The sequence below is a fragment of the Mizuhopecten yessoensis genome, unplaced genomic scaffold (assembly GCF_002113885.1).
Source record: "Mizuhopecten yessoensis strain PY_sf001 unplaced genomic scaffold, ASM211388v2 scaffold10821, whole genome shotgun sequence".
NCBI classification, from domain to species: Eukaryota; Metazoa; Mollusca; class Bivalvia; order Pectinida; family Pectinidae; genus Mizuhopecten; species Mizuhopecten yessoensis.
In genome coordinates, this window is record NW_018408738.1 from 1,517,850 (window position 1) to 1,536,737 (window position 18,888).

At 35.1% G+C, this 18,888-nt stretch overlaps 1 protein-coding gene across 3 annotated transcripts in view; it reads right to left on the reverse strand.

Annotated features, from left to right (window-relative positions):
* Positions 1 to 2,221: 2,221 nt before the first annotated feature.
* Positions 2,222 to 18,888, reverse strand: part of LOC110462673 — a 32,955-nt gene continuing 16,288 nt past the window's right edge. For all 3 annotated transcript variants that reach the window (XM_021516755.1, XM_021516753.1, XM_021516752.1), the window contains exons 2-6: positions 11,879 to 12,970; positions 8,391 to 8,442; positions 7,131 to 7,252; positions 6,638 to 6,744; positions 2,222 to 5,042 (exon numbers count right to left, since the gene is read on the reverse strand). In XM_021516755.1, coding sequence (XP_021372430.1) covers positions 5,018 to 5,042; positions 6,638 to 6,744; positions 7,131 to 7,252; positions 8,391 to 8,442; positions 11,879 to 12,760 — 1,188 coding nt within the window. In that variant the 5' untranslated portion in view covers positions 12,761 to 12,970 and the 3' untranslated portion in view covers positions 2,222 to 5,017. The remainder of the gene's footprint in view (positions 5,043 to 6,637; positions 6,745 to 7,130; positions 7,253 to 8,390; positions 8,443 to 11,878; positions 12,971 to 18,888) is intronic.

Sequence of the window (18,888 nt, forward strand, 5' to 3'; positions counted from 1 at the left end):
AACTGAATTAATGCCTGGATTGCTTTGAAATACTTTAATATTGAGAGAACACACTGTTCTGTCAATAATAAACATGCAATATTTATCAGTTTAATATTAAACATCAGAATATGCGGAAATTGTGATACTGTCTCCCTACATTGGATTTTCAACTAGGGATGCACTTCCTATTTCCGTTTATCAATACACTCCTAATGACCTTAAGTATGCTGTGTCCTACAGTTATATCCAAAACCAAACATTAAACCACAGTGCAGTTTGCCCGAGGTCCATAAGATAGTCTGATTGTCATTTATACTTATTATCTCCATGACATACATATCATTTCTTTCTTCAAAGTTAAGTTTGACATTTAGGATAAGTAGGTGCTGCATAACATAGATAAAATAATTTTACCCCAATTCCAACCTGTCAAACAGTTGAATGAACATCAAATATCTAGCAGTCATGGTTGGCCCCACAATATGTACAATACAATTGGCATTTTTATTAGTGCCTGCCCAATTACGTAGGCAGTATGACAACATGTTATTTTGAAAATGGACTGAAGCATTAAAGGGGCATCACGGTGAAGTAACTTTATTTTTTGTCTTTTTTTTCAAATACTACATAAACATATCAAGTGAGACTCCTTATGGAAAATAACAATCGGATTTGGCTGAAAGAGATTCATAAAAATGATTAAATCTAAGAAAATCATCGGTATTTCTCCCTGTCTGACCAACGTTTTGTTCAGGGATTTCCCTCTACAAGCGCATGCGTATAGCACACCATTTCTTTGTAAACAAAATGACTGGCCGTGCGAAGTTAGTGAAAGAAAAGTGTTGTACCGTGTCAGCTACGAAACAAAAAGTTACCAAATGGTCAAAAGATAGCGCAAGGAGTACGTTACGGAATCATTATTACAGGTGGGCAGTATTCAAAGGAGAAAATAGCTGCCCTAGCAGTTAGGACGGTGCATGTATTCTTCCGGATAGCCGGTTTAGCTGAAATGGAATGTTATGAATAAATATCTAAAACTATTAAGCTCGCTAGTATCATTGTCTGAGTTTGAACACAGATGAACTTATTTTAATATGTCAATGGGCATTTATCGGAGAGAGTTTACTTTGTGTTTCTATAATTATACAGTGGTTTATGCGAAAGGAAGGGATAAGTGACTGGTTAGTTTGATTTTGCCATGAGGCCCTCCAAGGGATAACTGTTGTGAAGGCCCACGGCTTATTTTCGGGGTCATCAAGATACGTGCACTATTAGATTTACATAATTTATAATATTACCGGGTTCAGTAAAATAGTATGATTTGATTATATTGCTGAATTAAACGATTATTTTTGATTTTACATACAAGATTTAAATTAGTACTAATATGAATACCCGGCCTCCTCTGCCCCGGCAATATATATATATAAAAAAAAGGTTTGTCCCATGGTTGAGGGAAGGTGTTTAGCCCCGTACCATCTGTACCGGTCACATTCTGGTACTAAATTCAATATATATTTATAAATATCTACTTTATGTTTATGCCTATTATCATTGTTGACATTTAATTGTAAATGTATGACGGGAGAGGCTGTGATCAATTGTAAAATCTTGTTCCCCATCCCTTGTTCAATTTTATTGGCAACAAATATGTTTGAAGCTAAATAAATTTAAATGCTGAGTAATTGGCAAGCGTGCAATTAACTTCTGATGATGAATAATAACTGTTCAATAAGTTTGAATACGGACACAGAAATCATATAACTTGGTTTCATCAGAGACGTATATAACACAGAGATTAGCAACTCGCGCAGATCTCGTAAACGCACGCTTATCAATTGAGCCTATTGTTATCGAGATACGTCGCGAGACATAAGTTGCGGTTGCGCGATAAGGCGGAACCGGCTTCTGAGTGTTTGTTTGGATAGCATTATGTCCATACACAACAATCATGGCGACCATGGTCTGTGCAAGGTGGTACCTGTGGCTTTATACGTCTCTGGTTTCATAGCATGGTAAGAAGTTGCAGTTGACTGACAGCCTCTCTGGGGGCTCCTCTGGAAACCGTTTCAGCTCGCTCAGACCACTTGTATTGGCGCTATTTTTAGCAGGGCTTTCCCGAACAATTCAAGTGGTCAAACTGGACATTTGGAACGGACTATGAATATGGGAATAGCGAGGTAACATAAGTGGAAGTGCAAACAATATATACATTCACTAAAAAAAATATGGCTCTTCACGTGATGTCCCTTTAAAAAACACAACAAAAATTAAATAATATGCAATTATTGAAAACTGAAAAAATAAAGGGCGTGCATGAAAACAATATACCTAATAAATTTCAAAACAATAATTGTATTACAAAGTGGCCCTGGAGTTCACTGATCACTCCTTTAAATGTGTTAATTATAAGGTTCCTTAAGTTATCCTAATTCAGGGAAGAGAGCTGACCATTAACCAACATACAACTGACGTAGTATGGAGCTTAGGTTAAAACATCAGTTGTAGTAAAGTCTGCACATAACGCAAGTTATAGATTTGATACAAAAGTCATCTAACTCTAATGAATGCAACTCGTGCTCTACAGTTCCTCCAATCAGAAACAGACATTTCTACAGTTCCTCCAATCAGAAACAGACATTTCTACAGTTCCTCCAATCAGAAACAGACATTTCTACAGTTCCTCCAATCAGAAACAGACATGGAATGTACCCTATGTAAATACATGCTAAATGTAATGTCACTTATGTTTATAATATATATCACACCATAAATTATCTTGTAATTCTCCTGTATAGTGACATTGAAAAATTGTAAGGCTTTTCTTTTGGCTGAAAATTTCATTTGCAGTCTTAATAATACATGTACATTGTACTAAATAACTCTGAATCACAGAAATGCAGATTTGAATAATCACCATTATTGGCCATTCTTTCTCCCCATGCTGATCCATCTAATGAGGATACAGCATTCCTTACTACAACACATCACTAATACATTTAGAAGGAGAAATAAAGTTTGTTACAAAATCACTAAACAGTTCATACAAATTAAAGTTTCCAGTATTCTTATTCTATTAGCTTAATAAACCCTAGTCTTTTAAAACGTAATTCAAATTCTAAGTCAACAAGAAAATATTTTGTAGAAAAAAAAATGAGACAGCAAGGTCTTATCTAATCTATATAACCTTCCTAAGAATAACAATTTCTTAGTGTCTTTGTAGGCTTGGTCTATTGGTCCATCCAAGTAGATTTGTACACATATCTGTGTGGGATTTTATAGTCTCAAGATCATTTATTGCTTAAATTGCTTTCAGGATAAAATGATGTGCTCTTTATTGTAATTAAAGTTTCTATCTTGGATATAACACCATAATTTGTATCTATATATAAGACTGAAACATAAACCAAGTGTCCAAAACAGGAGCGGGGTGTTTATTACAGTGGATATCGGCTTTTATGGAATTGGAATTACTGGTACTTATATATATACATGTATATAAATGTACTATATTGGGAATGCATCACCATACAGAGATACACATGTAAACTGCTACAGTCAGTGTTGTAACAATCAATAAAATAAACCGTATATACACAAGTATGCTGTATGTATACAACACATTTAAGAGAAATAAGATTACACCCTCAAGCTTGTAACAACCTACATGTTTATATATAACATGTATCAAAACTAAATTTACAATCTCATTTTCTTCATACCATCCTTATTTGTATATAATTTAATTATTTAATTTGATTGTGTAACTAGTGAGCCGGAACATATTACTTTCAATAGGCAATTTAGAAAATGAATATGAATATCTAGCAGTTGATCATGGTAGGCTCGACAATATACACAGTACATTACGATAAACATTTTCATTGGTGCAGGTTCAATATGGCATGACAAAACATGGTATTTTTGAAAATGATGAGCTAGATTGAAGGTTACTTACATCACATGTAGCATTAGCCACAGAGGAGTGACATACTTGCATGGAGACAAAACCAGAGGATTTAAGTTGTTTTTGTGAGTATAAAAATGCACTTTTGGTTAAACGCTTGAAATATAATGTTTTTTAAATAATTCAATTCGGAGAAAAAGCTTTGCACATGAGAAACTGACAACTAACTCATGATCACGAGCAGCACACAAGAAACAAGTGTAGAAATGTATGCAAATTAAGCAATAATATTCATGAATATCAAGACTTAAGTAACGTTATGAATATACAGCAAAGAAATTGTTCACCTCGAATGCACATGTGCAATGGTTTCCTTATGTGTGGAAAATGACACAAGCTCATGTAAGAAAATCTCTGCCCATGTGAGCAACCTACATTATAACTTATATTATGCTATAGCTACATTGTATATTTAAAAAGATCAATATGTATCATCTACGTCTTAGGTTTTCAAACCTTAATGTTCAGAGAATAACTTTTGCATAATTGCTAACAGTTGACACTTAATATGAAAACTCTAATTAGTCCTCACTTTTCTTGACAGAGACATGATCTTTTGTTCACTTACCAGAATATTTTGATTTGAAATCCAGTTAAAATTTAGAATGTTTGATCCTTTCAAAGAGGGTATATATATGATATGTATAAATCTTGTGCACTCAATTGGGCATATGTTTCTTTAACTTTTTTTGTGAGCTTTCAGCTAATAAGAGCCTTATATGCTCACGTGATATACCTCACTTGAGCTTTCTGCTCCTGTGCTGATTTGATGCAAGTTAAAGTACGAGAAGGTGATATGCATTGCACTTTTTATTCTGAAAATTGTAAGTTTGAAATATTTGTAATGGATAAAAAAAACCTCTTGACTAATTTCTGTTAATGAAGACCCTATGACCTTCTTATTTATATAAATTAATAGAATTAAACTTGATATGTTCCCCTTCAAACCATGACCTCATTGTTTTGTTCAAGACACTGAATATTTGAAAGCCTAATATCTTTTCCCTTTTGTCCCAAGCACAACAGAAGGCACTTTGTATTTCCTCTCCGTTCCAGCAGCTTGTTGTTTCAAGATTTGTCTCCCCTTGGACTGCTGTCAACAGAGAGACAAAGAAAGACTGTAATTATATAGTGTAATAGTTTAAAAACTGAGCTTGTGCTGTTATAGACTAATTTGTGTGTCAACTTTATGTAGGCATTCAGTTTAACAGCAATTTTCATTTATGTTATAATTACCCAGTGTACTATAGTAGATAATAATTAATCTCTTACTGGATCGATCATTACAGAGATTTAGATATATGTATATAAGGCTGTAGGTGTTGTCATCTGTATTGTATACATGTCTTAAGTAATTTACTGGTAAGTGAAAAGCATAATATATGTATATGGTACAGTATATTGTAAAGTAATCAAGTTACAGAAGTAACAAAACAGAAAAGGAGTTATATAAGTGTATACGTATAGTTTACATATAGGATCTTAAATGAGTTTACATTTACCGGGGGGTATATGAGATTTTATGAAACAATTCTTAGGAGTTTTTATCTTTGTGAGCCTTGGCGAGCAAAATTAAAACGTCGAGACGAGTTTCATAAAAGGTGATATGAAATGAAAACAAATTCAAGATACTTTTTATCACACAACTCAGAAAACTTACATTTTGACAGGTTTTAAAGCCAAAATGTAGAGGGCTTAATCAAACGGAGACAGCCATTTTGTTGCGCCATTCACAATTTATGATGTCACATCATTGTCCATATTATGACGTCACAATCGATTTCTGACTGGCACAGCCAATGAAAAACGCTCCAGGGTATATTACACTAGTGACATATGTAAAAATATTACACGGGCGAATTCACTGGATATCAGGCCGATTATGTGATAAATGTATATACGTTCTATAATGCAGAGAATGCAATGTAATATAGCCCTCATCTGTATATATTTAAAGAGTTTGTTTACAACACTGGTATGTGCTGTAGGACTCTGTCATAAGTTAATGTAGGAAATGGTGTAATATGTCGTTTTTCTGTCAGCAATTACGACTGACTGTTCAGGAAAGCTTCAGTAGTCTTATGCGCGAGTCTGTCCCATATATTATTATATACAGATAAAAAATAAACTTCAATGTTGAATCATTCTATTTCTACAATAATGTCAACTATTGGTTCACATAAGGTTTCCAAAGTTTGAGTATTATATATATATATGTTTCCTCAGATTAATCATGGTAAATTCTGACTTAGAAATATTAGTTTGTCTTGACTATATATATGTATATTCCTGTGCCAACTTTCCCTATTTAGGAGGGAGTCTCTTGATTTTTGACTTTTAAAATTAGCATGTTTAACCAGTGAATCTGCAAAACTATTCCTATACTCTCAGATTTAATTAATGATTTCATCTGAAAAGATCAACTTAATATATGTCAATTAAAGTGTGTTTGTGTCTCAAGGGGGTATATATACACATTATATATACGTTTTAATTTTGAGCATGCAGAATCTCCCCCATAGAAATTTCAAGCAGTTGGCAAGTATGTTAATCACTAGTTGTCTTTTCTGACTGTTATGTGTTTGACTAAACTATGTTTACCAGTTATGCGAAATATCAAGTACAGTTATAACTTATATTATTTTAGCTACATTATTATATAGCTTCTAGCTGCAATGCCTATAATACCTTGACAATGTCTGAATGATGATGACAGAATCCTCTTCAATTTTTGTCAGATTCACCCATCCTTTCTGCAGGAAGTAGAAAGTTTGGTCTCCTAGAAGGGCACGTTTCTAAACAAATGAGAAACAATTGTACTATGTAAGACAGTCATATTCCTTTGGATTAAAACCCCAACAAATCTGACATTCCTTAAAACAGATTTTAATTTAAAACAATTAATTGTTGATTATAAGTTAATTACAATTTAATAATGCATATTTGCAAGTTAATGAGTTGAGGTATTTCATAAAATCATTCTGGAATTTGAAACAATTTAATTTGCAAGGTATCGATGGATTATAATTTTAATTGTCACAAAGCTATACATTTCTGCAAGTATTCATTATAAGATATGAGAACTAAGTAAGCACTATAAATATTTGTAGAATTTCAAATGTGGCAAAATTAAGTCTCTTTTTAGTTTCAAATGAACTGAAAGAGATACAGAAAGAGGTACCTGCTGGGTGAACCGGTCCATTGTTATCAGAGTGTTGATATATGTGCCTTTAGGAACTGTCATGTTAAACATAGCATAGCCTTGGTGTACAAACTGGACATTACATACCGGAAGTGAGCTTCCTACAATAAAGAATAAGGATACTGGAATAATTAATGTGTCTGAAAGAAAACAAACTAGTTCTGTTATAGTATAACATGTGTTAAGGAGAACTGGACTGGGGTGTTCACTGGTGACCAGGTAGCTCAGTTGGATCTGACTCGGTATGGAGTTTAAAGTGACCTGGGTTCGAATCTGGTCTTGCCAAACATTTTCCTTTTCCTATAACAATCTTTGTGTCTTTGACGAACCTTTAATTGTTCAAATTACTGCGTGTACAGTTGGAAAGGGGATACATGGGTTGTAAATAGCAAGTGTTTTCTGTGGAGCTAAGACTTAGAAAAAGGACTGAAGAATGTAGCAGAACTGGACAGGGTCGAACACCATAGACCATGCAGCAAGGTAACTAAGTAAATAATTGGTTTGAGCATCTGTCTAGAGTTTGTAGGGTTCAGGGTTCAAATTCAATCTCAGGGCATGAGTTTCTCTTTCCTCTCTTGTTGTAGTGGTGCCCAAGACCAACCCTTGTTTCAAGTACTAGGTGAAATTATATTTTATGCTTGGTAAGGGAATACCTGAAGCTGGGTTCGCAGACGAAGACTTATAAAAAGGATTGAGAAATATAGCAGAACTTCTAAGAGCATAATAGTCCTTGTCTGGCTATGCATTTTTCCCTTTAATTTCTACAAAATTGGTGCCTGTGACCAACCCTTGTTTCCTTTACTGGGTGTATTCTTCGCCTGGGGATACCCAAACTGAACTTGGGTTATAATTATGATTGTGATTGTTGTATTTGGGTGCAAAGACTTACAAAAAAGGACCAGGTGGCTCAATTAATTGATTCATGTATAGAGCGTTTGTCTAGATTGGTGGGTCTGAGTTAAAATCCCAGTCTGACCTTGCATTTTTCTGCTCCTATTACACTTGAAATTTGTGTTGTTTGATTTAATTGATGTCTTTGACTTGCTATTTCTTTCTTTGGTGTATCTATAAATGTTTGTACATGTACCATGAAGTATCTCCAAACCATAATGGAAATTTGTACCCATAAACATTTCATTTTATAAAATGTGTCAAGCATTAACTTAGCTAGTGTCATGTTAAAATGTAATATATATCAGAAAGAAAGAAAATGCTATGCTTTAATTTGGCAATGTTTACCTTCGTGCACTTCATATGATGGCTCGGCCTCACACGCACCAAGAGACTCAATCTGTTATATGATACAATTAATAATTTGTGATAAAATATTTTTTTCTTACATTGAGTTAACAGTACTTCGCTTACGTTTTCACATCCATATATATATTTATAGAACTTGTCTATCTAACAGATGAATGGATTACACAATATGTGATTTTTGTGTTAGCACTGAACAACAATCTAATAGGAGATTTGTGTTTACAAGCACTGATCAACACAATCTAATAGGATTTATTAGTTAGCACTGAACAACATAATCTAAAAGGATTTATTAGTTAGCACTGAACAACACCATCTAATAGGATTTATTAGTTAGCACTGAACAACACAATCTTATAGGATTTATTAGTTAGCACTGAACAACACAATCTTATAGGATTTATTAGTTAGCACTGAACAACACAATCTAATAGGATTTATTAGTTAGCACTGAACAACACAATCTAATAGGATTTATTAGTTAGCACTGAACAACACAATCTAATAGGATTTATTAGTTAGCACTGAACAACACAATCTAATAGGATTTATTAGTTAGCACTGAACAACACAATCTAATAGGATTTATTAGTTAGCACTGAACAACACAATCTAATAGGATTTATTAGTTAGCACTGAACAACACAATCTAATAGGATTTATTAGTTAGCACTGAACAACACAATCTAATAGGATTTATTAGTTAGCACTGAACAACACAATCTAATAGGATTTATTAGTTAGCACTGAACAACACAATCTAATAGGATTTATTAGTTAGCACTGAACAACACAATCTAATAGGATTTATTAGTTAGCACTGAACAACACAATCTAATAGGATTTATTAGTTAGCACTGAACAACACAATCTAATAGGATTTATTAGTTAGCACTGAACAACACAATCTAATAGGATTTATTAGTTAGCACTGAACAACACAATCTAATAGGATTTATTAGTTAGCACTGAACAACACAATCTAATAGGATTTATTAGTTAGCACTGAACAACACAATCTAATAGGATTTATTAGTTAGCACTGAACAACACAATCTAATAGGATTTATTAGTTAGCACTGAACAACACAATCTAATAGGATTTATTAGTTAGCACTGAACAACACAATCTAATAGGATTTATTAGTTAGCACTGAACAACACAATCTAATAGGATTTATTAGTTAGCACTGAACAACACAATCTAATAGGATTTATTAGTTAGCACTGAACAACACAATCTAATAGGATTTATTAGTTAGCACTGAACAACACAATCTAATAGGATTTATTAGTTAGCACTGAACAACACAATCTAATAGGATTTATTAGTTAGCACTGAACAACACAATCTAATAGGATTTATTAGTTAGCACTGAACAACACAATCTAATAGGATTTATTAGTTAGCACTGAACAACACAATCTAATAGGATTTATTAGTTAGCACTGAACAACACAATCTAATAGGATTTATTAGTTAGCACTGAACAACACAATCTAATAGGATTTATTAGTTAGCACTGAACAACACAATCTAATAGGATTTATTAGTTAGCACTGAACAACACAATCTAATAGGATTTATTAGTTAGCACTGAACAACACAATCTAATAGGATTTATTAGTTAGCACTGAACAACACAATCTAATAGGATTTATTAGTTAGCACTGAACAACACAATCTAATAGGATTTATTAGTTAGCACTGAACAACACAATCTAATAGGATTTATTAGTTAGCACTGAACAACACAATCTAATAGGATTTATTAGTTAGCACTGAACAACACAATCTAATAGGATTTATTAGTTAGCACTGAACAACACAATCTAATAGGATTTATTAGTTAGCACTGAACAACACAATCTAATAGGATTTATTAGTTAGCACTGAACAACACAATCTAATAGGATTTATTAGTTAGCACTGAACAACACAATCTAATAGGATTTATTAGTTAGCACTGAACAACACAATCTAATAGGATTTATTAGTTAGCACTGAACAACACAATCTAATAGGATTTATTAGTTAGCACTGAACAACACAATCTAATAGGATTTATTAGTTAGCACTGAACAACACAATCTAATAGGATTTATTAGTTAGCACTGAACAACACAATCTAATAGGATTTATTAGTTAGCACTGAACAACACAATCTAATAGGATTTATTAGTTAGCACTGAACAACACAATCTAATAGGATTTATTAGTTAGCACTGAACAACACAATCTAATAGGATTTATTAGTTAGCACTGAACAACACAATCTAATAGGATTTATTAGTTAGCACTGAACAACACAATCTAATAGGATTTATTAGTTAGCACTGAACAACACAATCTAATAGGATTTATTAGTTAGCACTGAACAACACAATCTAATAGGATTTATTAGTTAGCACTGAACAACACAATCTAATAGGATTTATTAGTTAGCACTGAACAACACAATCTAATAGGATTTATTAGTTAGCACTGAACAACACAATCTAATAGGATTTATTAGTTAGCACTGAACAACACAATCTAATAGGATTTATTAGTTAGCACTGAACAACACAATCTAATAGGATTTATTAGTTAGCACTGAACAACACAATCTAATAGGATTTATGAGTTTGCACTGAACAACATAATCTAAAAGGATTTATTAGTTAGCACTGAACAACACAATTTGATAGGATTTATTAGTTAGCACTGAACAACATCATCTAATAGGATTTATAAGTTAGCACTGAACAACACAATCTAATAGGATTTATGAGTTTGCACTGATCAACTCAATCTAATAGGATTTATTTGCTAGCACTGAACAGCACAATCTAATAGGATTATACGTTAGCACTGAACAACACAATCTAATAGGATTTATTAGTTAGCACTGAACAACACAATCTAATAGGATTTATGAGTTTGCACTGAACAACATCATCTAAAAGGATTTATTAGTTAGCACTGAACAACACAATCTTATAGGATTTATTAGTTAGCACTGAACAACACAATCTAATAGGATTTATGAGTTTGCACTGAACAACATCATCTAAAAGGATTTATTAGTTAGCACTGAACAACACAATCTTATAGGATTTATTAGTTAGCACTGAACAGCACAATCTAATAGGATTTATGAGTTTGCACTGATCAACTCAATCTAATAGGATTTATTAGTTGGCACTGAACAACATAATCTAAAAGGATTTATTAGTTAGCACTGAACAACACAATCTAATAGGATTTATTAGTTAGCACTGAACAACACAATCTAATAGGATTTATTAGTTAGCACTGAACAACACAATCTAATAGGATTTATGTGTTAACATTGAACTACACAATCTAATAGGATTTATTAGTTAGCACTGAACAACACAATCTAACAGGATGAATGTTTTAGCGCTGAACAACACAATCTGATAGGTTTTCATGTGTTACATATATAGAAGGAGATGTTCACCTGTATCGGGGGCGTGCTCAATGTGGATCTGTTTTGTCCTGTAGAACCTGTTGCAATGTCTTGAGGACTGCTAGCCAGATTGCTCGAGTGTTGGAGCTCTGTAAAATTCCTTACTCTGTTGTCATGACTGGTAGTAGCATTTGCTGGTTGCTGAGACATTGTAGAACGTGATGTGGTGTCATGGTAACCACTGTCAACCAGATAGCAACTTGGATCCCGAATCTCATCTCTTATTTTTTTACAAGGTGTTAGATGATATACTTCGTCAGGGTTTCTGGCCATTACATTACAAACTTCTCTGCTTAACTTGAAGTTGTTTTTACTGTCCCATTCTACTGGATATCTACCGACTTGTTCTGATGTATATGAAGAATCTGACATTGAAATTTCTTGAGGGTCAAGCACTGCATCATCTAATTTTTCGCCTGCTGTTTCCAATGAAGCATGTTGAGCATGAGGAACCTCCATCTCATCACAGCATGGTTGACATATGGGATTACCATTTTCACTGAGCAATAGTGATTGTGATGAAGGAGTTGGTTGTTCTGCTCTATACTGATCTCCAGAATTAGCACCACTTGATGAACTTGGGACATTGCTTGCAGCCCACAGTTGAGATGTTCCATCATCATTTGGGATTACTGTTTTTTCGTGTTCAGTATTATCCACCATTCCTTTGTCATCTGCATAGGAATTACCTTCAGGAGCAAGTTGTTCTGGTACAGTGGTCTGTTGCTCTCTAGAAGAAGTGCTTTGTAATGAACCCAGTTGAGATGTTCTGTCTTCATTTGGAACAAGTGGTGCTTCATTTTGGATATTTCCCATCATTTGCTCATCCTCTTCACTGGAGTTTTCTTCAGAGGAAGAAATTGGGTCATCCATTTTCTCAACTAAGAAACTTGTCAAATGTTTTGAGAAATGATGGAAAGCTTATTTTCTCTTTACTCTTATATTAAAAGTCTTGATTACTTTGTACAAAGACCAGAAAATAATTAGCCTAATATCCAATAGTATCATCATAAGTTTGACTGCTGTGGACACGCTGACTGGATGGGATAGTCACAAATATGTTGTTGGGATGGCAGGCCTGGCCTGTAAAATACAAAATTAATAAAAGAATTTAGCAAACAGTAGGCGGCAACAGATATTCTCATATATTACGCATTTTGAACAAGAATTATCTAAAACAAATATTCGACACAGTTTACAATATGGGTTTATAAATTGGCTAAAAACATGTATTGTTAATATGAAACTGAAACATTATATGACTTGTCTGCTTATATCTGAAGTTGATATTTTACCTAATCTTTGTAGATTAATTATATACAAAATACCCTGAGTGCTTATGCATCTTATTGCAGCATCTTAAGGTTGTACAGGAAATAAGGAAAATGTATTCAATCAAATACAATGATATACTGTCCAAATTTGGTCAATGTTAGGTTTGATATTAATGTAAGTTCTTGTCACCTGTCCTGATTGTTAAGTAAACCCTGTCTTTGAAATATAAGTCAGCGTAATGCATAGACAAGGGATAAAACAAGATTTTGGCTGAATTTCTGAAACCCTGAATCTGCAGATTGTATCTACCTTAAGGTTTCAACACTTAAATGAAGGTCAGTATTGTTGCTCAAAATGCAGGTAAAGCCTGCTAATTACAGATCATTTCGGTGTATTATCTTTTAATTCCAGTCTTCAGAATCAACAGCATTTACGGTAAACCTCTGGTCAGTTTGAAGAGGCGTAGAATTTGAATACACATTATGAACAATAAAAATAATGTTTTTAGGTCACCTGAGAAAGTCTCAAGTGACCTATTGCGATCGCCTTTTGTCCGTCGTCATCCATCGTCCGTCGTCGTCCGTCGTGCGTCCGTAAACAATTTACATTTTCGACTTCTACTCCAAAACCCCTGGACCAATTTCAATGAAATTTTGCAGAAACCTTCCATGGCCAAAGGTCAACAGAAAAAGGTGACGGTCCTCAGGGGCCTGAGGGGCGGGGGCCAAAAAGGGTCAAATTGACTAAAATTTCAAAAATCTTCTTCTCAATTAAGACCCAGATATGATGGAATCAAATACTCATCATAGATGGAAGGGACTTAAGGTGCTCTACCAAAATTGTGAATTTATTGACCCTGGGGTCTCATGTTTTCCCCTGGGGAGGGGGTAAACTTTACTATAGTTTATATAGGGAAATCACATTTTGGACCAACATTTGTTTAATTTCCATTGGAAGTAATTAAATTTAGGTCAGCATTATCAGTATTGGGTAGCGGTTTGATGGTATGCACATATGACCCCTGACTGACCCTCCGGGGCTATTGGGTGGGGCCAAAAAGGGTCAAATTGACTGAAATTTTAAAAATCTTTTTCTCAAGACCCAGATATGGTAGAATAAAACACTCTTCATAGATGGAAGGGTCTTAAGGTGCTTTGTCAAAGTTGTGAATTTCTTGACCCTGGGGTCTCACGTTTCCTTCTGGGGAGGGGGTAAACTTTACTATAGTTTATACAGGGAAATCACATTTTGGACCAACATTTGTTTAATTTCCATTGGAGGTAATTCAATTTAGGTTAGCATTATCAGTATTGGGTAGCAGTTTGATGGTATGCACATATGACCCCTGACTGACCCCCCGGGGCTATTGAGTGGGGCCAAAAAGGGTCGAATTGACTGAAATTTCAGAAATCTTCTTCTCAATACCCAGATATGGTAGAATCTAACACTCTTCATAGATGGAAGGGTCTTAAGGTGCTCTACTAAAATTGGGAATTTCTTGACCCTGGGGTCTCACGTTTCCCCCTGGGGAGGGGGTTAATTTTACTACAGTTTATATAGAGAAATCACATTTTGGACCAACATTTGTTTAATTTCCATTGGAAGTAATTCAATTTGGGTTAGCATTATCAGTATTGGGAAGCAGTTTGATGGTATGCACATATAAGCCCTGACTGAACCCCCAGGGCTGATGGGTGGGGCCAAAAAGGGTTGAATTGACTGAAATTTCAAAAAAACATCTTCTCAAAGACCCAGATATGGTAGAATCAAACACTCTTCATAATGGAAGGGTCTTAAGGTTTATGACCCTAGGGTCTCACGTTTACCCCCTGGGGAAGGAGGGGGGGGCAAAATTTATTATGGTTTATAATGGCAAATGATACTTTGAATATTACATGTTAATAACTTGATTGGAATTATAACCTTGAGTTGACAGTTTGATACTTTGAAAATTTTGAGCCAGCCCTACCCCCAAGGGCTGTAGGGTGGGGCTCAAGGGAGTCAGTGTGCTAAAANTAACTCTCTGGATAAATATATCAGGTGACCGTTAAGGCCCATGGGTCTCTTGTTCTGTCTAGTGATACTTTGAACCCTCCTTACCCAAACTTTTGGATTGTTGGAATACACAGTTTTAGTACTGAAATTACGTAATTATCGATCAATGTTGCAGACTATCGGCATGGCAATAACAGCCTCGCAAAACTCGCTTTAACCAATCTATTTACGCATTGACAGCATTTTATATTTATAACTGAATAAGGGGTATAGTACTCATGAAGTGCACTCATCACGTGCACACTGCACATCGTGTAACATTATGTGATCCCACAACTGTAATACATAGAGGTTTCTTGATGCCGAATAATTATTATCCCCTCGCAACAAAAGTTTGTGGGGATATAGGATTCAGCCGGTATGTAGGTATGTACGTGTTACACTCTTTGTCATGACACTCTAGCGACTTGACGGAATTTTATGAAATTCAAATGTTTGGTATGACAATGCCTTGAACAAGTGCACGTTTTTGGTTACTGCGTTAAAGGTCAAGGTCACTTTTTCTATTTTCAGAAAAACTTTGTCATTACTCTATTGCCTTTAATCTTCAGTTACAGGTCAAGATCACATTTACTATTTAAAAAAACTTCCTTCCTCACCCTACCGACTTCATTCCTCAACCGAATAATATCTGTTATCCTTCAAAGAATGTAGAGGCTAGAGCAGATATGATACATCATAGAAGTATCTAGTCATTTCCTCATACATATGTCAAACAATGTGTGCAATTACAAAGGTAGAACATTATATAAAAATCACATTCATGAGAGGGCGATATTGCATATTTTCACCCCGAGGGGTTAAAATATGCAATATCGCCCTCTCATGAATGTGATTTTTAGGTCACCTGAGCTTTGCTCAAGTGACCTATTCCAATCGCTTTTCGTCCGTCGTCGTCCGTCGTCCATCGTCCGTCGTCCGTCGTGCGTCGTGCGTAAACTTTTACATTTTCAACTTCTTCTCAAGAACCAGTGGATGGATTTTTTTCAAACTTGGTCAGAATCATCCTTGGTAGATGAGGCTTCAAAATTGTAAAATTGGGATTCCTACCCCAACCCCTGGGGCCAGGGCGGGGCCCCAAAGGGAAAATTAATCAATATTTCAAAAATCTTCTTCTCCAGACTCAGAGGTACTACAGTGATTTTCTCTACGTGGAAAGAAAGATCATCAGGGGCTTTACTTAAATTGTAAATTTCAGGACCCCCGAGCTATCCGTTCTCCCTTGGGGAGGGGGTAAAGTTTACTATAGTTTATATAGGGAAATAACACTTTTGGGTATATTTTGACAACTTTCTGTAGGAAATTATTTTTACTTGGTGAGAATTATCCTTGGAGGTAGATGGTTTCAAATTGTAAAATTGAGATTCCTACCCCGACCCCTGGGGCCAGGGCGGGGCCCCAAAGGGAAAATTAATCAATATTTCAAAAATCTTCTTCTCCAGACTCAGAGGTACTACAGTGATTTTCTCTACGTGGAAAGAAAGATCATCAGGGGCTTTACTTAAATTGTAAATTTCAGGACCCCCGAGCTATCCGTTCTCCCTTGGGGAGGGGGTAAAGTTTACTATAGTTTATATAGGGAAATAACACTTTTGGGTATATTTTGACAACTTTCTGTAGGAAATTATTTTTACTTGGTGAGAATTATCCTTGGAGGTAGATGGTTTCAAATTGTAAAATTGAGATTCCTACCCCGACCCCTGGGGCCAGGGCGGGGCCCCAAAGGGAAAATTAATCAATATTTCAAAAATCTTCTTCTCCAGACTCAGAGGTACTACAGTGATTTTCTCTACGTGGAAAGAAAGATCATCAGGGGCTTTACTTAAATTGTAAATTTCAGGACCCCCGAGCTATCCGTTCTCCCTTGGGGAGGGGGTAAAGTTTACTATAGTTTATATAGGGAAATAACACTTTTGGGTATATTTTGACAACTTTCTGTAGGAAATTATTTTTACTTGGTGAGAATTATCCTTGGAGGTAGATGGTTTCAAATTGTAAAATTGAGATTCCTACCCCGACCCCTGGGGCCAGGGCGGGGCCCCAAAGGGAAAATTAATCAATATTTCAAAAATCTTCTTCTCCAGACTCAGAGGTACTACAGTGATTTTCTCTACGTGGAAAGAAAGATCATCAGGGGCTTTACTTAAATTGTAAATTTCAGGACCCCCGAGCTATCCGTTCTCCCTTGGGGAGGGGGTAAAGTTTACTATAGTTTATATAGGGAAATAACACTTTTGGGTATATTTTGACAACTTTCTGTAGGAAATTATTTTTACTTGGTGAGAATTATCCTTGGAGGTAGATGGTTTCAAATTGTAAAATTGAGATTCCTACCCCGACCCCTGGGGCCAGGGCGGGGCCCCAAAGGGAAAATTAATCAATATTTCAAAAATCTTCTTCTCCAGACTCAGAGGTACTACAGTGATTTTCTCTACGTGGAAAGAAAGATCATCAGGGGCTTTACTTAAATTGTAAATTTCAGGACCCCCGAGCTATCCGTTCTCCCTTGGGGAGGGGGTAAAGTTTACTATAGTTTATATAGGGAAATAACACTTTTGGGTATATTTTGACAACTTTCTGTAGGAAATTATTTTTACTTGGTGAGAATTATCCTTGGAGGTAGATGGTTTCAAATTGTAAAATTGAGATTCCTACCCCGACCCCTGGGGCCAGGGCGGGGCCCCAAAGGGAAAATTAATCAATATTTCAAAAATCTTCTTCTCCAGACTCAGAGGTACTACAGTGATTTTCTTTACGTGGAAAGAAAGATCATCAGGGGCTTTATTTAAATTGAAAATATCAGGACCCCGAGCTATCCGTTCTCCCTTGGGGAGGGGTTAACGTTTAATATAGTTTATATAGGGAAATAACACTTTTCGGTATATATTTTATCCATTTTCAGCAGAAAATTGCTCAAACTTAGTCAGAATCATCTTGGGTAAATGAGAGTTTTACTTTGTAAAATTAGGATTCCTGCCCCATCCCCAGGGGCTAGGGCGGGGCCCCAAAGGGAACATTTACCAATATTTTCAAATTCTTATCCATTGATGACATGACAAGTATTGTATTTCACTTAGTTTACATGCTGATTTCCACATCACATCTAAACAATAAAATAAAGCTACCAGTACCTATGATATAACTCAGGTGACCGCTAAGGCCCTTGGGCCTCTTGTTATTTTTATTATACAGAGTGTCATGCTTAGGTGTTTCACCACTTCACCATTTTTAAAGGTCCTTGTGTTGATTTGACATAAACCAAGACTTCATCTCAACAGTTGTCGAATGAACCAACCATGAATGTGATTTGATAACACCCTGGCACTGGGACGAACCGTGCACACATATGTTTGGCGCATGTAACAATTTTTGGAATAACACCCAGGCACTGGGACGAACCTATACGCATACCTTTGGCGCATGTGATATTTTTGGAATGTCACCCTGTCTTCTTTATCTTTGTAAAACGAGCAAGTAACATTGAAAATGTTCACATCTTTCTCAACCAATCAGATTAAGAGATTTTAACAGAAGGTATAATAACATGAAATAGTTCATGCATGCAATGCAACAAATAAAGTAGTTTAGAATTTCACCTTTGTGTACCCTGGTAATAAGTTATGTGCTGCTGTGATCAAGATATAAACCTGCTCAACAAGTTATTTGTTAAA